The sequence below is a fragment of the Tenrec ecaudatus genome, chromosome 14 (assembly GCF_050624435.1).
Source record: "Tenrec ecaudatus isolate mTenEca1 chromosome 14, mTenEca1.hap1, whole genome shotgun sequence".
NCBI lineage: Eukaryota > Metazoa > Chordata > Mammalia > Afrosoricida > Tenrecidae > Tenrec > Tenrec ecaudatus.
The window spans coordinates 10,504,862-10,525,490 of record NC_134543.1 but is presented as its reverse complement, the minus strand read 5'-3'; the positions used below and the strand labels follow the sequence as shown (position 1 = coordinate 10,525,490).

Here is a 20,629-nt window from a genome sequence, read left to right as displayed (position 1 = left end):
GACCTAATTACCATGAGGATACCTTTCTAGCAAAGGAAACACATGCTTTTTGAAGCAGGATACCCTCCTGCTATGATTGATCCTTTCTCTCTAGCCTTCCTTTTCCTGGGGCCATTCATTAGTCATTTTTTGTCACTCCTGTCCTTGACCGTTTTGAAGTGTGTTCACTATCGTTTCATCAATCACTACTCACAGTGACTCTGTAGGACAGAGGAGAAGCGCCCCCTATGGGTTTCCGAGGCTGTAAATCTTCATGCGAACAGAAAGCCTCATCTTTCGCCCTCGGAATGGTTGGTGGGTTTGGACCGCTGACCTATCTATGGCTGGCAGCCCAACATGTAACCCACTACCTCCCACTACTTTAGAAGAGTGCATCCGGTTACTCTGTGGATACACATCCGGGTTTCATCTGATGTTTTCTTATGCCTTGGTTTGGGCTGGACATTTGGGGGTGGGGGGAGGAATCCCACAGGAGCTATCCCATGTTCTTTTCAGGGCTTCACGCCAGGAGGCACAGGTTGTCAATCTGTCCCTTTAACTTTTGTCACTTGATTCACTTTGATGACTTCCTTAAGGAGATTTCTGCCAGATTCCTCCTCTATACTGGCACGGAGTTCCTCTGTGAGTGAGCCGGTAAGTTGTGGAGAGATCTGAGGAGATTCCATGTTTCTTAGTAGGCATTCACCCACTGGTCCGAACATTTACGGATGACGGTGCAATTATAAATGATTGCCAAGTGGTCATTTCCTTTTCTTTTTTTGTGTGTGGGAAGACATGATGGAGAAGTTTAATATCAGCAGCTAAAACCAGACAAAATTATGGAACAAATCATAAGCAATTGATGGTCTCTGACGAAAACATGTCCCAAGTATATAAGACAAAGTCTTGCCATCCTTGCGTCTAAGGAGTGTGCTGCCTTTACTTCCCAACTTGTTCCGCACGGAGATCAAATAAGCATAGTGAGGAAAGAAAACCCTGGAATATACCTTTCCTGATTTTACCCCCTGCAATATTTCTTTGTTTTGTTCACACAATTGCCTCTGGAGTCACGTACATGTTCTGCAGGAGCACAGTGAAATGTTCTGAAATGCCCGTTCTTCTCAAGGCTGCCCATAGTTTGTTATAGTCCGCACCGTCACGTGTCTTTGCGTAGCCAATAAGAAACAAGCACCCATCTTTATGTTCTTTTCTGTATTCGGCCAAGACCTAGCTGACATCAGTAACGATACCCTTTGCTCCACGTCCTTTTCTGAATCCACCTGAACCAGTGGCAGCAACCTGCTCCACTGTTTGTGGATGCTCTCAGGTAAAATGTACTTGTGAGCGATACTCATGATATCATTTTATAATGACGCACTCCATTGGGTCACCTTTCTTGGGAGGGGGTATAAATAGCGTTCTCTTCCCATAAGTCGTTCAAGGAGCTGTCATCCAAATTTCCTGGCATAGGTGAGTGACGGCTTCCCATGCTTTATCAGCTTGTTGGTTGGTGTTGACTCACTTCCTGGAGCCTGGATTTTGGCTAAAGCCAAGCACCATTGGTTCGTGCTCAGATGTTCCCTCCTGACATGATGATGCATCAGTCACATGGGTGGCAAAATCTTCCATCCAATATTTGCGTCCCAGACAGCCATGACCTTAGCAGCCAGGCCTGCGCAGAGAGCGGGAGGACAGGGAGGGAGGAGAGAGCGTCTCCCCAAGTGGCGATTTTCTAAAACCATAAGTTCTTCTCAATGCATTCTCCTGAAGGAGGAGATTGACTTACTTCCTTACTTTCTTAGTGATCCCACACGGATGGCCTTAGCAAATAGACATTTATTCTCTCGAAGTTTAGTGGCCTGGGAGCCCAAATTCAGGGAACTGGCTCTAGCAGAAAAATGTATCTTCTTTGTCAGTTCTGGTTTCTTCTCAACACTTGTAGGCCTGGCGTTGCTTGGAGATCTCTAAGTGTTTTGGCATAACATTTTCCCAGGGTTTAGGACATTCCAGGTGCAGGGACTCCTGAATCCAAAGGATGTCCAACTGGCTCTTTGTTCTCAGTGCTCCTGAGGTCTTTCTGATCTCTGCTGGGTTCTCTCTGCTTTGATCTCTTCTTAGATAAAAGGCGATGCCTCATCTTGTATTGGGTCAGGGCTGGGACTTGAATAAAGGTGTGGTATCCCACCTTAAGCCTCTTACAACTGATTGGCTGGGCCACATCACACCCTGGGGGATGATTACATCATTACACAACTGCCAAACCACCTGATTACATAACTGCCAAACCACTGAAAACCATGGATTAGCCACGTTGAGACACGCGTGCGCGACACACACACACACACACACACACGAGGACACAATTCAATCCATGACACCTCCTTATACTAACATGTACTCATAGGCTCTTATTTTGTGCAGTAGGGTAGAGTTGATGACTGTGATGAGTTTTGATGCTCTTACTGTCCCCTATTGCCCGGGCGGTGGGGGAGGGGATCCCTTCAGGTGGGCTCATGTGTTCTCTTTACACGCACTCATCATTCTTTGAGCACTTCCTTCATGTATGGTAAGACACGTTTCCGCAAGCTCACCTTCCGTTTTCCTAGACCCAGCCTTGGAATCAACTATTTCTCCAAGGATCCCTGGTTCCTTTTAGGAGGAAATAGCATTTAAGAACACATTTCTGAATGATAGGCGAGGCGTAGAATTTTCCAAATGTGCAACATCTCATGAGACAATGATATTCAAAGAGACCTCTCCTTTTAAGTGTCCTGCATGGCGGAACCATCAAGCTCCACATTTTATCTTATGCTCATATTCTTTGTAGGTGAATCCATAGCAAGCACTGTATCATGATGACCTGGAAGCCTGTGATTTTCTTCAGATAATTTAACATTGCTGTTGGTTAGGGGAAATTACTCCCACGGAATGTTCCAGGGAAATGCTGGCTCATGAAGGGACCAAATTTCTTTCTTTTTTCTCTTTTGGCTTTCTTTTGGCTGTCTTTCAGATGGAGTTACAAGATGATGGAATCACGATGGGGTTAGAGCACAGCTTGTCCAAGGACATTATTTCCATTATAAACAACGTCTTCCAAGCCCCCTGGGGGGGCTCCCACACCTGCCAGAAGGAAGAGAAAGCAGTGGAGTGTAACTTATGTCAGTCGAGTATTCTCTGCTATCAGCTTGCTTGTGAACTCCTGGAGAGACTAGCTCCCAAAGAAGAAAGTCGGCTGGTGGTAAGCAGTTGAAGAGATGAGATGGCCCGTGCATGACAGTAATAAGGAGTGCGGCGGCTCATGTGACGGAGTCTTCCTCCACTATCATTGTGTGCTGCATGCTCAGTTTGCCGTGCGACTGTGTTCAAAGAAAGTGTTCTTGTTGCTTTCACCAGATCAGGCTTCCAGAAAGGGATATGAGATGGAACCAAACTATCAGAGGTCTGTTAAGTGCTCGGTTCATGCAATTTTCACAAATATCAGCATTACCGCTCCTCTTGAAAGAAGTTTCTCAGCAAAGCTCTGTTACTAAGTTTAAATAATAGAAAATACGATAATATAGGTAGCCGCTATTAGGTAAGTCGGTTGTATACGGACACGGAGAGTTCTGGGGTAACCTCAGTTTGTAAAGCCGATGGACTTCATCAGCAATCAATAAAAACGTCATCCCCTTGCTGGTGGCTTTCATTCCCTGATTTCCAAGAAAATTATCCAAATCGGAAGCAGCTAATATATGCATACAGTAGTTACATGATTTCCTACTTAGGATATTTTCTGTGTAAGGCGGATACGTCATCAAAATACGCTTGTATCATCGTAAGAAGTTGAATCTAAGTTGTTTGAGCAGACAGTCACCATCTTTTCTTTTCCTTCCTCGTTGCTTGTTTAGGGTTGAAAGCAATTTTTTTTTTTTACTTTGGATATATGCGGTAAATAATTCCTCTCGGTGGTTAAGTACTTTGGGCCCACGTGACTTCACTATTCCTACCCATGTCAACACAACATGCCTAAAGCATGATCTTGTCACATAGTCATCGGCTCTTACTGTCCAACAGTCATGATGGATGATGGGAAAATAGAAATCGAAGTCTAGTAGCCTTTTGTCTAATCACGAAGGCATTTAAATGAATGTAAGATGGCCTGGGGCTGGGGCCTGCATTATAACAGGTGCGTACAAAGCAGTTGTTGGAATATAGAGACGGGGCCATGAGACTTGCTTAGAGATGAGGTAGGAAACAAAAAGATCTTTCTGGAAGAAGCGCCACCAGAGCTTATCTGTGAAGGGGAATGGGAGTTAATACCATGAAGAGAGTAGGGGAGAGGACTTTTCAGACCTGGAAAATGAGGCGCTTACATGATCCAGAGGAAAAGGGGGGAGGGATCATACAGGCATGAAGCTGTAAGTAGGTCCAGTGTTTCCAGAGCATGAAAGAGGATGGGAAGCAGTCAAAACCGAGTCTGGAAAGATAGACTCCATCTTATATTCATCTTTTCTTTCAAAGGACTCAGCCTTGCTAAACTAGGAAGTTTAGATTTTGTGTTGGCTCGCGATCTAGAAATCCGGGAGACCTTTAAACAAGGTTGAGACACAACTTGATGCATTGGAGAAATGTGTCTTCCAGTGGCGGGGCTCGGACCGTGGGGACGGGAGCATAGTCATAAGACTGATGGAGTCATCTAGGACAGAGAAGATGGGGCCTGAGCTAGAGCAGTGCTGGTGTGGATGAAGAGGGGCTAGCCCAGCAAGACCCCTGGAGGAGAAGCGGCCACACTGGGTGTCCATTGGTGTTTAGTCAAGGAAATGCTTTGGACAAATCCGTGCTTTCTGGCTTATGAGCCGACGATGAAGATCACGACAGGAGTCAAACGAAAACCAAAACCAAAATGTATACCCAATCCATTGGTATCCAATCGATCCACCTTCCCAGGGTCCCTGTAGGGTAAGGTTTCCACGGCTGTAATCTTCGCGGAAGCAGATGTCTTTCTACTGTGCAGAAGCTGGGAGGTGGGAATGGCCATCCTTTTGCTTAGCAGCGGAACCCGTCACTGCTATTCCGTCAGGATTTCCCTGAGCAATAGGAGGAGCAAATTTTGGGTGGGAGTGAGATGTAGGGTATCTTGTGGATCTGCCAGTGGTGGTCCCTAAACCACACGTTGGCTAGGAGGATCTGGTTCTTAAGACGAAGGCCAGAAGTAGCTTTAAGTCCGGAGTCCTCAGTCTGGGATGAGTGAAGCCCTGTGTGGATTTCAGCAAGGATGGGTGTTCAGAGTGAGGAGGGGAGAGGGCTGAGGCTAGAATTCTGGGAAGCACCCATGCTGAAGGAGAAAAAAAGAAATAAAGGAGAGGGAGAGACAGACAAGGAACAGACTGAAGGGGCCAGAGATCCCAAAGGAAAACTGAGGGAGAACACGAGCTCAGGGCCCCAGGTAGGAGACTGTTGAGAAAGGGAGGGAGCATTCGTGCCAAATTTTGAGAAGAGGAAGGATAAAAGAGTGAGCAGTATCCAGTGATTTCTGAAGCTGGGAGGCCTGGGTGGCGGCGGTGTCCGCAGATGGAGGAAAAAGTGCAGCAGCTTGGTGTGTGCGTACACAGTCCGCCGACGAAGCAGATACTTCGCCTTCAAGAAAGGAAGGAGCGAGCAAGGAGGGAAGAGACAGGGGCTGCGGGCAGGTTCCTTTATCCTGCCCCCTGCAAGCTTTCCCATTGTGTTGGATTTGACCACACTGCCACGTGAAACAAGGGGCACTAGGCAGACGTGTGCAGGGACCGGACCCCCCGCCCCTCCCCCCCAAACAATTCTCCATGAATGCGATGCCTTTGGCATTTGTCCTGTGCTTAACTTTTTTTTTTTTTTTGAGAACTTTTTTTTTTTTTAAATGAAGGTAGAGATGACTTGGTTTTCCTCTCGCAAAGGATGAAGGGAAAGAGATCATCCATCAAAGAGGGTCATGCCTAGAACACTGGAGCTGCTTAGCTCTCCTCCGGGGAGAAGTCGAGGTCAAGAGGGTAGGGTGGGTGAGAAGGCGGGCATGAAGGGGGCATACTGAGTATGCAAAACACACAGCACTTGCCAGACCCTGCTGCCCCAGAGACTGTAGGCAGGAATGTGCGTTGCAGGCTATAGACAGAGGAGTCAGGGCAGGGCTGGCAACTTCTCACTTGATAAAATGTAGGAAAGTCAGTCTACCAATTACTTCGGAGTCCTGTTTGCAGGGAACCTCAGAGCCGGGCCGCGTCTTCGGCATCTGGGTCATGGGCTAGGACTTTCTTCAGCGAGTCCTCACAGCCACGATCTCGGCGGCTCATGTCTTTCCTCCCGGGGCCTTCTTGCGACTCGCTGGCTGCCAAGTCACCCTTGAACAAATGGTGCGAGGGAAAGTGCCAGCTCACAGGGTATGCATTTCAGTGGCAGTGTGGGAAGATGGTTTCTGAAAGCAAGAAGACAGCTAAAGTAGGAGTCGAACTAGAGATGGATATTCTAAGTGGCCGCCATCACTAGCTCTCTTGACCGACTTCCCTGGAGCACCAGGACTGGGTCTTGGTGTATTTCTGTAAGCCCCTTATTGCCCCTCCTCACGAAGTACTTGCGTGGAATACAGTGGGCCAGGGCAGAATCATAAGGCAGACGGGGTTGTTGATTACAGGGCTAGGACACTAGCAGCAGAGATGGGAGTAGGCTTCAGACAATTTGACAATGGGTCTTTGGGTTGTTTTTTTTTTTGGTTGATATTTTTCCATATTTATTTCAGGTGAATGAACCTGTTTCACTAAGAGCTGACACAAACGCCCTTAAACCATTTTTGGAAAATAAGCTCCAGTCTCCTCTGAGGTCTCCTTCCCCCACTTTTGCTTCCCGGGTTCAGCACAGGGCCTGGCACCCAGCGGGCACCCAGCACCCTGTTGAACTAGACGGAATCGTTCCTTACAGCCTTCAAGGACGGCTCATCTAGCTGCTTGTCACCTGTGTTTCAGGAACCCACAGACAGTCTGGAGGACAGCCTCCTTTCTTCCAGACCGGACTTTATTGTCGGCCCGGAAGGCGAAGAGGAGGACAACCCGGCAGCCAAGCCCGAGGAGAACCCTGGAAACTGCACTGAGCCCACAGAACATGCTGGTAGGTGAACCTGGCCCAACTGCGGAGTGGCTGGTGTCCGTCGCCCAGTTTGGCCAGCTGGAATGTCTAGAACCTTGGTTTCTTAGAATCGTTTCAACTTGGGCAAGTCCAGACTCGATTTCCTTCACTCACCCTTGCACGTGAACCATTTTTCACCAGCTTCCGGGTGCAAGCAGTTCCATTGTGTGGTTTCAATGGAACAGAGTTGACGGAGCATCTTTCCCACAGCAGGGGGCTTGTGAGCCTTAGCGATCCATCATGTGAGTGTAGCTAGCCTCACCTGTCCTCCTGCAAAGAGGTCACATTGTCTGCAGAGCAGTAGCTGGGAACTGGGTCTGAATGGCCAGAACAGTGGGAACTGACAATGTTCACACTCACCCAGGGTGGTTTGGCTACAATAGAGTGCTTTAGGACAGAGGTGGAGGGACACACACGTGTGCCCATGCACCTGCTGGGCTCCCGGTGGTAGGCTTTGAACAGGCTCATGGGGCAGGTGGGACTTGAAGGCTGGTTGGCCCACTTCAGAGCAGGGAAGAGGCTTGCATGTTTTTGTGGGTGAGAACTGGGCACAGCGAGATGCTAGGCTGGTCCAAAGGTCACACCAAGGGTGATAAAGAACCAGCTGGAACCCGGGTGCAAGGGGAAAGAACCTCCTCCAATGAACTGGACTCTTCTGCAGAACAAAGCACGGTCACCGAGTCCCCAGACTCCGCTTGAGGCAGTTGACAAGGTGTCAGAATGGATAATCACTCCTAAATCAGGTATGGCTCTTAAGAGTCCAAGTGCCCCATATAGCAGACTTCCTTCACAAGAAGAAGAAAGCAACACTGTGCCCTTGTTCTGGGTATTAACGTTGTAAAACCATAGGAAAATCCTTGGTCCAGCATGAGCATGGTGAGCCAGGAAGCGGCTGTCCCTCAGAGAGTCATGGACTGAGCATCCTTATCTGAGCAGAACTCTTGGCCCGGTTATACACACCCAGCGAGGAGCTTCCTTCAGCAAGCATTCTCAATTAAATTAAATTCCAGGCAAGGGTGCACCTGCTGGCTCACCTTCCTATCATCCAGAATGGCAATGCTCATCAAGAGAGGAGTCTCCAATTCATCAACGATAATTCAATGTGAAAAAATAATTGATAGAATTTTAAGTAATGCACTTCCGAGTAGGGTTTTTGTTGTTGTTGCTGCTGTTTCCTTTGGACACAAACCCTCATGAACATGGACTAGCCAACATGATCTGTATAAAAAAAAGAAATAAAAACATTCGGACTGTGACTGTCTGGCTTCTGGGAAAGCCTGATTTCTAGGTGTGAGCCGTGGTTCTCTGGGAATCTGGAGGAAATTTTGGGGGCGGTGTCTTTGTCTGGCACCCACTGTGTTGAATCATTGGGTGACTCACTCGTGAACGTCCATCCTACAGGACTAGAGCTGGGCAACACGGACTTTCCATGTTCCATACCTTCAGACATTGGTAAGTGGCTGTCTTGGGTGGCTCCTGGCGGCTGCTAGGGTGACGTGACTGGACTCTGGGAACTACGTCATTACCCCGCCATCCTTGGTCATAACCAATCAGTTCTTCTCTCCCAAATGGGTCCTATTAGGGACCTATTGAGTACGCGTGCCTTGGCTCACACTACTGCAAACCTCGGAAAGCTAGAACTTTGAAGGCACACCCGAGGCCATCTGCTTCCTTGAAGTTCAAGGTGTACCTCTTGGGAGTGGAAAGGTTCTGTGTTGTTGCTTCCGGTGGCAGTTGATTGAAAGATATGGGCAAATGGTAAAGACCTAGCCTCCTTGCTTCATCCAGAGAGCTCTGTCTTGTTCTGATTCATCTGTTGGAATTCTATGTAAGATGTTCTCTGACTATTCTTGTTTAAGACAAAGTATCTCATGGGGGTGGGGTGGGAGGGGAGTTTATAATCTGCTGGGCTAGCTTACTCTTCTAACTTTGCACCCAAATAAACCCCAGATTCCCGAAATGATTTGTCCACAGGCATGTAGCTGGTCTCCATTCTTTCTATGTGCTTTATACTTAACATGCTTCCAGAAATGTATCAGAGCATCAGAAACAAACTAATTTTATCTCCCTCTCTGCCCTCCCTCAACATCACCCCCGACCCCCCTTTACATCAACAGATCTAAGTGGAGGCCTGGGCACTGGAAGCGCAAACCCTGCAGTTCATGGCAGGGCTGGGACTGTACCCCCAAACCTGTTGTTGTCCAATGCCATCGAGTCAGCCCCAACTCGTCACAACCCTACGTTCAAGCCAGCCCTGAGCCACCCTCAGTGTTCCTGTGTTTGAACCTATCGTTGTCGCTCTGGTGTCGGTCCCTCTTGCTGAGAATCCTCCTCTGTTACCGCCCTTCTACTTTACCAAATATGACGCCCTTCTCCAGAGCCTGGAGCTCACTTGTCCAAAGGACATGAGTCAAAGTCACAGCATCCTGGCTTCTAAGGAATATTCTGGCTAGATTTCTTCCAAGACAAAGTTGCTTGTTCTTTGGACAGTCCGTGGCATATCCAATATTCCTTGCCAACACCATCATTCGAAGGCATCGATTCTTCTCTGGTCTTTCTGATTCGAAAGCCAGCTTTTACATGGACATTTCGTCTCACGTGCGTTGGACCCGTTGGCGGGCGAGACCAGTCCCTGAGAAGGCCATCGCGTTTGGTCAAGCAGTAGGGCAGTGGGAAAGAGGAAGGCCCTCAGGAGAGGGATGGCCCGAGTGCATCAAGCATCGGAACGATTGTGAGGCTGGTGCAGGAGCGAGCAGTGTTTCCTTCTGTTGTGGCTAGGGTTACTCGAGATGAGGACCAACCCAATGGCCCCTCTCCACAAGAGCCCCACATGCCACCTCTGCCACCGGGGCTTCCCAGACACAGCAAACATACAGCAACTCACCAGTTTCTGTGTGTACTCGGACTGCATGAGTGGAGTGGGAGCCATTCTCTCCCTCCTGCCTCCCTCCTGAATCCACCGCCCGCCAGGCTTTCTCTGCCTGCTCCACCCTATGCACATCGTTCTTACAAGAGGATCAGGGTCAAAGCAGATCTCTCTCTTTTTTTAACTAGCTAAATTAAATGATTGATTGGTTGTCATTAAAAACCAGGGTGGGGGGTGTATTTTTGGTTTGAGATGTCAAGATTATCTCAGGGTAAGAGTTTCCGAGGTTCCTTCATCCTCGGACACTCCAGAAACGTTGTGAACATGGGAACCGATGCTCAGCCTCCCCTGGGTCGGCATCCCGTTGCCCCTTGATCAGGACTCTTCTCTGGACTCTGATCAAATTGTCCAATCCTGGTCACCGTGCTCCGTGCACTCCTTGGTTTGGGGTCCGGAACAAGGGGGAGGGGCAATGCTAATCCGTGTGTGATCATTTCTTCACAGCAATAAAGAATGATACCGAAAGAAAATTTTGCTATCAACAACTTCCAGTAACCTTGAGATTAATATATACCATTTTCCAGGTAATTTTTTTTCCTGAAGTGTTTGAGTATGGGGCTTGTAGTAATGCTGTTTTGAATAGCTCAGTAACTCTGTGGTTCTTTGCCTAGGAAATGGCTAAGTTTGAAGAGCCAGACATTCTTTTTAATATGCTCAACTGTCTGAAGATTCTCTGTTTACATGGAGAGTGTTTATACATTGCTAGAAAAGATCATCCTCAATTTTTAGCCTACATTCAGGATCATATGTTGATTGCAAGGTACGTGTAACAATTTACTCTGTTTTTAACTGAGGCTTGAGTTATGAAAACTAAAGTTAGAATAATCCTCACTGGCTGATTAGGGTTATATTCCTTAGCCAAGGCATCCCAGCTGTTTTTATTTCTTTTATTACTTGTAGCTAGTCTAATTTTTAATCATGTTGATACAAGGAATCGTTTTGTTTTCATTTGCTAGATACTGTAGAAATAGAATGGTAAAATAAAGATTATCTTAAACTTGTCAGCTGTCAAGTGGCTTAAGAACATGGCAGATCGTGGGAAAATGTCAGCAGACACGACGCCCATATTTGCCGAGTGGAATTGAGTAAGGACGCCCTCAACTTCTTTCCTGCAATGGGGCTGTAACGAGAGAGCTCAACATCTTGTTTCCTAAGGATGGTCTTAGAGAGCGCTAAGGCACTTTGGGAATAAGAGTAAACTTTTATCCTGATTTATACAGTGACTTTGTTCTTGAAAAACCTTCAAACCATGGTGCTAAGCTTCCTGGAAATGTTAGATGCTGTCGAGACTTTAGATGTTGTCAGATGGATCTGAGTGACGATTCAGATTCATCAGCGATGCCTGTGACAGAGTGGAACTGCTCCGTGGGGCTTTTACGGGTCTCATCTGTTTGGACACCAGTCACCAGATCTTTCTCCCATGGAGCTGGTGGGCGGGTTGGAACCACTGATCGTCTGGTTAGTCCTGGGCACTGACCCACTGCGTCAGCAGGGGTCCTTAGTTATTAGGTGCTGTTGAGTGGATTGCAACTCACAGGGTTTCCGTGCACAGAGTAGAATGTGCTAGAGACCCTTGGGGCTTTCTAGCCTGCCCTCCTCCTGGGAGCAGATCTTCAGAGCTTTCTTCTGCGCTACAAAGCTGCGCTTGCTCCTGGAAGTCAGAAAGCATTCTCCTTGTGGAAGAAAAAGAAGCCCAAAGCAAACGATTGGTTCCGGTTAACTCCGTGAACCCTCCTGTTTGCTCCCTTCTCATTGAACAGTATCTGGGAGTGCTCCCTCCACACGGTCTTCTTCTAGCTGCTTTAGGAGTTTCTAAGCTCATTTGGACAGGAGCCCTGGCGGCGTAGTGGTTACCTGTTAGGCCGTGATCCGCAAAAGTCAACAGTTCGAAACCACTGCCTTCTCCGAGGGAGAAAGACAGGGCTTTCTTCTCCAGGAAACTGTTACAGTCTTGGAAACTCACAGGGGGTGGTTCTGCCCTGTCCCAGAAGGGTCACTGTGTGTCAGCATGGACTCGATGGCAGTGAGTTTTCCAAAAATCTCAACCAGGAGAGGTGAATGCTACGTATACAGAGTGACTCCTGACAGTTTTGAATTCCTCTTGAGTCCCATGGTCTTGGAAAACTGAAATGGTCCAGAAATCCCTGTACAGACGTCTTTGTGGTCTGGGAAGTGGAAAGTGGTCTAAAGAAGTATCCTTCCCCTTAGGATTCAGAGAAGACTCATGGATGCCCCCTTGTTTACCTGCAACACAGGCACATCCTCGATTTGTGGTTGTTGTCTCAAAATGGCCAGCTTAACTGTCTTGTCCCCACTGAAGAATCAGAGCAAAATGCTTGCTAACCAAACTTTGGCCAACGTTCTCTCCTTTCTCCTAATATCTAAAGCCACCCCCACCACCCTCTGGCTGAGTCAGCATACAAGCCTAGCTTTCCTAGCACCTCCTGAGAACAAGCTGACCTCAGAGTAAGAGAGAGAGCCTCCGTTTTTCTGTCGGGCACATGCTTTCATCCATTCTCCCTGCAGTGTGTTCTTTTTTAGCCAGTTTCACTTCTTCCTAGAGATAAATCAATGGATACTTGGTGGCGCGGTTGTTAAGCAATTGGCTGCTAACCGGAAGGTCAGCGGCTGGAACTCACAAGGTCGTGATGGGTCGGAATTGGCTCCAGGACCACGGGCTTTGTTCGGCTGTGATGGAAATTAAGGATGCAGACATAGGTTGGGAATCAAATGTGAAAGACCCTAGACATAGGGGACTTACATTCAAGGTGCTTTGGGGATCCAGACACCATTGTTTGGATGTTTGGGGTTCAGAGATGGAAAGAAATTGGCTCATGGTCACAAGTTGATGGGTGGCAGGGCTGGGGATAGATTCAAATTGGTCTGATGTTCACTCTTCAGAGGAAGCGTGACGTGCTTGCGAGCTACGCCTTTTATGCTCCAGAAAGTCTTCTCTCAGCAACAAGTAGCTTTTGTGACTTGAACCTCAATATACCGTCTGTGAACCCGTGATGGGGTGTTTTGCTCCTCTGAGCTCTTGGCAATGCATTGTGAGGTGTTTGAAGGAACAATTAGTGGTCATTCTGCAAATCCCAATCAAACTCAACCAACCAACCATCCAGCCACCCACCCAATCAATTCACCAACCACAAACAAGAATATAGGGTACTTTAAATAATTGAATCAAAACCTTTAAACCGGTAATATGTTATTACTAAAAATGTATATTCAGATTTATTCTGGTAACGATTGATAGGCAGGTCAAACTAGCTCAGGTGAATTTTTGACTAATAGTAATCTGGCTTTAGGGATGGCTGGTAGTCAAAAGATGTCATCAGGGATTCTGCCCTCTCTTCCCTCCATTTCCTTCTTCCCGCCCCATCACTTGACTTATTTCCATCAATGCTGGCTTCTTCTCAGGCAGGTGGCTGCTGCTGCTATAAGGGGTGGTCACTGGTGGCTCTAGACCACCAAAGCCTTTCCTTCCCAAGACTTTAACAGGAGAAAGATCCCTTCTCTCCCACTGTCCACAACAATCCCTGAAAATAGGATTCTGATATCTTCAGGGTTACCAACACAGGCTCTTTTTCTCTAATCCAGGGTGTAGAGTACTGTGAGAGAAGGGGTTTTGTTATTTTTTTAAAAACTGTTTTCTCATCAGAATAAAAGGAATGGGCTGCCAGGCAGGCAAACCCGATCAAATTTCCCTGATATTCATTATTAGGAAAAATAATCACTTATCAAGACACCACCTAACGTATCTAATGTCTACTTTATATTCAACAGGCACTGCCCATTTATATAGTCACATTCATACAGTTGGATTTGAACAGGTCACTATTTAATTTATATGTTTAAAGTATCAGCTACGTAGTGTTTTTCTACGTTGTGATATAATCATAATTCCTGAGGGACAGAAGCATTACCAGAACTGTCCACACGGGCGAAACGTGGCGGAGCATCCGAGGCTTGTGGATAAATATGATTGTAGTAAATGTATTCCTGTCAGCTACCGCCCACCCTATGCGTTAAGATAATCTTGCTCTGGTGTTTGTCCTGGCGCCTGTAACCGAGCCCCGTGGCTTTTTCTTGGTTCTCAGCCTCTGGGGGGTCGTGAAGTCCGAGTTCTCCCAGCTGTCCTCCCTGGCTGTCCCCCTTCTCCTCCACGCCCTGTCACTTCCTCATGGTGCTGACGTCTTCTGGACAATCATAAACGGCAACTTCAACAGCAAAGACTGGAAGATGCGCTTCGAAGCAGGTACCTGTGTGTTAGCTTGCGGATGGCCCCTGGCTTCCCAGGGAAACGGGACCCACCCCTGACCCTCTGTTTTCCTCCCTTCCTTCTAAGGGTTAAGCCATGTACTTTGGGTGCTTCTACGAAGCTCAGCTCCCTCTACCGCAGAGGAAGCATTTCCACTGTTGTTGTTGAGTAGTTAGTGCTCAGGTAGGGTGACCGTGTCCAGGTTTTCTTAGGGTAGTCCGGTTTATACGTGTAACTGAGTCCTAGTGGCACAGTAGTTACGGTGCTCACCTGCCGACTGAGCGGTTGGCAGTTCAAACCCACCAGATGCTCCATGGGAGCAGTATGTGACAGCGTGCTTCCATGAAGCCTTGGAAAGCCCATGGGGCAGTTGTATTGCATCCTCTAGTCTTCAGGAGGATGGCAGTGGGTTTAATGGTCAGTCCAGTTTATGCCTGTTCTGGCTACTAGGGTTTTCTGAAGTGTTCTGGAAAAATATCTATCTATAGTCTGAAAGCAGGATCCACCTAAGGGGAGCTCATTTTTTTTACCCCTTAAGGTCTTCAACTGATTGGGACCCATCCACCTTATGAAAAATAATCTGCTTGTGACTAGACTAGTATTTGCCCAAACTGCTTGGCCCCCATAGCCCAGACAGGCTGACGCACAAGGATAACCATCATACCAGGCATTAACTGGGCTCTGGTTCAGTGTTGAATGGATCCCGGCGTGAATGACAAAGTTGGTGATCAACCTGTTAGGTTACCTGCATCAGAGGAACTGGGGGTGTGTTGAAAATACAGATTGTTTGGCCCTACCCCAGACTACTGGGTTAAGATCTCTTGTGGTGAGGTCAAGAATCTACATTTTAAATAAGCTTGGAAGGCAATTCACTGAAGTCTGAGAATCTCTGCTGTAAACTCTTGCTACTGGAGCATCTGGGACCAAATCTGGGGCCTCACTGGTAGAAAGGCAGGTTCCCAGAGGCCAGGCTAGAGAAGGACGCTGTGTGTTCTCCGTCCTTTATCTACTGGTCTCACGTTCATTCCTGTTCTCAGGGGCACAGCTAGCAGGGTTAGGATCACGCAGTGTGGTTTAGCAGAACACGACGGGAGTTCTGAACGGCTTGCAAAAACAGTCGAAGATTTCCGTTCCACCTCCACGAAGTCTATCTTTCTAATACCCACGTGCATTGCAGGGGCCAGTTGACGGCTATGACGGCCCACGCCACTGTAGAGAATGGGCGTCAACAATGACCGTCCAGTGCACATGTGCATGGGAGAAGCATCACTCTGCAGACATTAAAATGCTCAAGCACACCTGCTCTTGTGAGGGTGGCCCAGACTGGGCAGTGTTTTCTTCTTTGTACACAGGGTGCCTCTGAAGTGGGGGCGCCCCGACGACCACAGCCGCCACATAGCAAGCTTTCGTTCCAGTGTCGGCATGGCATCCGTGCCTGCTCACAGCTCCACCTCTGGTGCTTTCAGCTTAACCTTTAGTGGGTTCTGATGTCGAAAGCATTGAGTTCAGGCTTCTTAAGTGGACATTCGAAGCTCCCCACTAACTCCCCAAGTTTTGGGGGCCTTGTTTTCCACTCCTCTGCCTACACAGGTCCTGGCGATCTCCCCACTGATTCCTGCTTCCCGCCTGCCAGCTGTTGGCTGTTCTGTTCTCCCCATCTGAGTCTCTCCCTTCCTGATTTGTTCAGATCCAACCGCGTCTGATCCGCCTTCCAATGCCACCCTCAATTCTCACCTTCTCTGCCCTTTCCGCCGAGAGCCTTTCTCTATTCTTTGATCTCTTACAAGACCTTATTTCTAGCTCTTGAGAGGCCTCGGTGCCTTTCTGTATTGTATCTCATTTACAGTTGTCCCCGTCTCCACTGTTTAAATGGATCTGCTTCTTAACGTCAGGCCTTGCGGGCGATTCTGATTCATCTTTTCATTTCCTCCCATCCCCTCACAAGTGCCTTAGGTTCTTAATACACATTTTAAGAATAAGAGAGTTGGCGACATTCCCGAACAAGCAGTGTATGTTCGAGGCACTAAGCCTATTGCTGTGCAGTCGATTCTGACTCAAAAGACAAGCCACCACGGGTCATGAAAAAGATGTGGAAGCAGATCCCTGCTCTCAAGAGGCTCTTAATTGACGAGACCAAATATACACATATAAAAGGCCTAAATATAGATGAATGCCATATAGCTGTCTATGAGCATAAAGATGCCTCAGGTAAATGCATATTATTTTTTAGAAGAGGGAACGGGACTGTAAGGTCACCTGAGTTGGCTTTTTAGCACCAGAGTCGATGGTGCAGAGAAGTACAGAGAGGATGCTCCAGTCTTCTAGAATAGGTTAATCCAGGTACCGAAACACCACTGCTCATGTGGCAGTTGAAGTGGTGGTTGATGTTATGATAGCACATAATTTGTAGGGAATTAATTCTGATATCCGCTCCATTATACTGCATAACTAGCTATTGTAACTTTTCCACAAAATTTTATTTTGAGAGTGACTAGAATAATTAAACCTAGGTTTTCAAATTAAGTAAACTAGAGTACTGGAGATGGAACAAGCAGAAGCAATTAAAGAGAACGTTGACATAGCGGAAATATAACTATTGTCACTACACCCTTTGCATTAAAATCGTTAAATGAGAGCCTAACGTACTTGGTAAAATTTCACCAAAAATGCAATGAATATTCTTTCAATTAATAAGAAATCTACTAAAGAAGGGTGCATCTACTCCAATCATATTGTAGCAGTAATACGTCTATAGCCCCAGGAAGCATCCATGTGGCTCTGTTATTTCACATTGGGGCACATGGGAGTGGGGTGGTGATGCTTGGTAGGTACCACTGAGTTCTTTCCGGCTCATGGCATACTTATATACAATAGAAGAGAAACACTGCCTGGTCCTTCAGCATCCTCATCATTGTTGTATTAAACCCATTGTTGCTGCCACTGCATCAACCCACCTCATTGAAGGCCCTCCTCTTTTCCAATGGCCTCTACTTTACCCAATAGAATGTCCTTCTCCAGGGGCTGGTCCCCCTGGTAATACGTACGAAGTATGTGAGATAAAAATCTCACTGTCCTGGCTTCTAAGGAACATTTTGGCTGTACTTTTTCCAAGATAGATTTGTTCATCTTAGCTGTTCAACCACCTAGTTGAAAGGGAGTGGGGTAAGGGTCTAGAACCAAAAATCAGGCCTGATGGGCACCTCCCTTCCTCCCACAGTGGCCAGTGGCCTGCAGAGCTCCATGGATAACCACAAGAAAGGAGCATTGAAGCACTTTGAATAGCTTGAAATTGAGCTTAAAGTCAAATGCAGGATGTGTGTGTGTGTGTGTGTGTGTGTGTGTGTGTGTTTATAGTCAAGGGAATGGCTCACATACTTGTGGAAGTGGTCAAGTCCCAAGTCTGCAGTTCAGGTGTTTGGTTGGAGGCTTCTTCTGATTTACGTAGGTGCAGGGGCTGATGAACCCATGGTGAGCAGGAAGCAACTGGTTTTTAGCTGCCAAGGCAAATTAATCCAAAGTTGGCAGGTGAGATGGCAGGCCACAGATGATTCCCAGGATTGGGAGGCAACACAGCAGGCCATTGGCTCAAGTCCAAGAATCAGAGATCGATGAGCCAGAGGCAGGATTCAGACCTAGCAAAAAGCAAGCTAGCTTTTCCATAGCATCCACTTATATTGGAAGCAGTCCGCACCCTCGAGGAGACCTCTTCATTGAGGATTGCTAGGTCTTCCCTAGCCAAACCACTGAGAATCCTGGCCCAGCCAAGATGACACGAGACGTTAGCCATCCATCCCAGCACACCCTTGTCAATTTGGCACCCATATACTTCTCTCTAGAATCTCTAAATAAAGCTAATTATAACAAATGAACAAGGAGGACAGCCCAGAGCTAAATCATGGCTGTCTGAAAGAAGAGTAGTGTACTGAGTAGAACTGGAACACTAGGGAAGATGGCACTGCAGATTTCCCTTGGATGCTTAAAATCACGTGTGTGTGTGTGTGGGGGGGGAGGGCAGAGTTAACATTTCATTCATTCACTTCTCAGACTATCTAAATGTATATCTCTCCCTCCCCCCCCCTCCCTTGGGTCCTCTATCCTTTAAATTGCAGTGGAAAAAGTGGCTGTCATATGTAGATTTCTGGACATTCACTCAGTGACCAAAAACCACCTGCTGAAGTACTCACTGGCGCATGCCTTCTGCTGCTTCCTGACGGCTGTGGAGGACGTCAACCCGGCAGTGGCCACCAGAGCCGGTCTCTTGCTGGACACCATAAAGAGGCCAGCACTACAGGTGACACATGGCAACTGTGTGCTGTCTGCTCTGCAGATGCTCTGTGCCTGCAGCCATTCATTGTCACTTACCGTGATCATGACCAAGCATGGTTTTTTTTTTTGACAGTGGGAAAAACATGGCCAGAACCACATCTTATTACCCTAGCCCCTGTTTCGATTTCTTCTACTTTCTTTTCAGACAAGCCGTATGCCAACATCACTTTTGTACAGGTGGAATTGTGATAGACCTGTTGGGGGTGGGTGGATTTTAAAATTAGGATTACAGACGATCTTATATACACATGTATATATGTTTTGAAATTTAGTTTATATAGACTTTTGCTGGTTTCTGTGCTTTCAGCCTGTGTCATTATAGGCTAATTTCTAAGAGAATTCGGATGAATTATATTATTCAAGCAAAACATGAGGGGGTAAATAAGATATGAACGTGAAGCACCACCAACTGAAGCCTAACATGAGATAGGAGACTTGGAGAGAGTTGTATATTTATTTTATTTGGCCCTTTTATTTCGTAGTTGGAGAAACCAACCCTCAAGGAAGTAATGTGGTCTATCAAAGGGCACGGAGCAAATTCATAGGAGAACCAAGACTAGAATCGAGGTCTCCAAAGTCCCGATCTGCTGTTTTCACATGGAAGCCAGCCCAATGATTGTATGTGGCAATGATTATTATTAGATCATATCACCTGTGAAAACAGACAGCACTTACTCAATAGGTACTGCATTCTCAGGGCGCTGTATGCAAAGTGCTCCTTCGTGAAATGACTCCCGTTCCCCCTTTCTTTCCTCCTCCTGCTGGTCACGAATGCACTTTGTCTCTAGACGCCTGCCTGTTTCATGGAAGTGGGTGAGCCTGCAGCGTTTGTCTTCTGTGACTGGTTTATTTCACTCAGCATAATGGTCTCAAGGTGCCTCCTTGCCGTGCTAATGGCAGGGCTTTGTCCTCTTCGTTCCTGGCGGAGTCCTACTCTGTCTGTGGCGAGATCAGATTTTGTGTATCTGGTCTTCTGGCGATAGGCACTTTGTGCTTCAGCCGTCTGGCTGGGTGAGGCATACTGCCGTGTGCATTGTTGGGAAGGGTTCTGTTTGCGCTTCGGCGCTCCATTCCATTGAGGATAGAGTGTCCCTAGGAGTGGTGGGATTATCTGGTCATTCCGCAGTCCTGCTTCATTTTGGAGAAATCGCCAGATGGTTGGTTGGTTTCCACCGTAGCGACACCATTGCATTCCCACCAGAATGGGGAGTGGTTTCAGCTTCTCCACATCTCTGCTGCACCTGCTCTTCCCCATTTCTCTGCTAAGAGCCATCCTAGTGAATCTGGGGTGCTGTGCCACATGATGGGTTTGATGTGAACTTGCAGCTCCCTAATGAATAACAACCGCGCCTGTGAGTTTTCGAGATCGTAACTCTTTATGGGGCTCGTAACTCTTTATGGAAAGTCTCGTTTTTCTCCAGAGGAGTGGCCGGTGGTTTTGAACCGCCGACCTTGCAGATTGCAGCCCAACCTCAACACTGCCAGAACTCCTTGGCCAGTAGTGACTCGATGGCAGTTGAGTTTGTTTTTCGGGAGGACTAAGAAAAGGAGCCCTAGTGCCTTATGCGTTGGCCTCCTAGCCTCCAGGTTTGACTTCCGCAACCATTCTGGGGAGAAAGACGCGGCTGTCTGTTCTCGCAGGTATTTGCAGCCTCCGAAACCCAACGGGACAGGTCTGCTCTGTCCTACAGGGTCACCGTAAGTTAGCACCAACTCAACAGCTGCGGGCTGAGTGCTAACAAAATGAGCCCTGGTGGCACTGTGAATTAAGTACTAGGCTGCTAAGCATAGGTGGCGGTTCAAACCCCCCAGTCACTGCAGGGGAAACAGATGAGGCTCTCTGCACCAGTGGGATTCACAGTGTCGGTAAGCCTGAGTGGGGTCATTGTGAGTCTGACTAGACTGGATGGCAGTTGTGGTTTCAGTTTACCAACAAAGCAGGAGCCCTCGTGACGTAGCCATTAATAACCCGGCTGCTAACTCAGAGGTCGGCGGTTTGATCCGGC

The 20,629-nt window shown here is 47.5% G+C and overlaps 1 protein-coding gene across 3 annotated transcripts in view; it reads left to right on the top strand.

The window, feature by feature from the left end:
* Positions 1-20,629, top strand: part of UNC79 (unc-79 subunit of NALCN channel complex) — a 234,320-nt gene that overhangs the window by 100,435 nt on the left and 113,256 nt on the right. For all 3 annotated transcript variants that reach the window (XM_075531033.1, XM_075531032.1, XM_075531034.1), the window contains exons 16-21: positions 2,990-3,217; positions 6,951-7,092; positions 10,481-10,560; positions 10,648-10,796; positions 14,137-14,294; positions 18,407-18,588. In XM_075531033.1, coding sequence (XP_075387148.1) covers positions 2,990-3,217; positions 6,951-7,092; positions 10,481-10,560; positions 10,648-10,796; positions 14,137-14,294; positions 18,407-18,588 — 939 coding nt within the window. The remainder of the gene's footprint in view (positions 1-2,989; positions 3,218-6,950; positions 7,093-10,480; positions 10,561-10,647; positions 10,797-14,136; positions 14,295-18,406; positions 18,589-20,629) is intronic.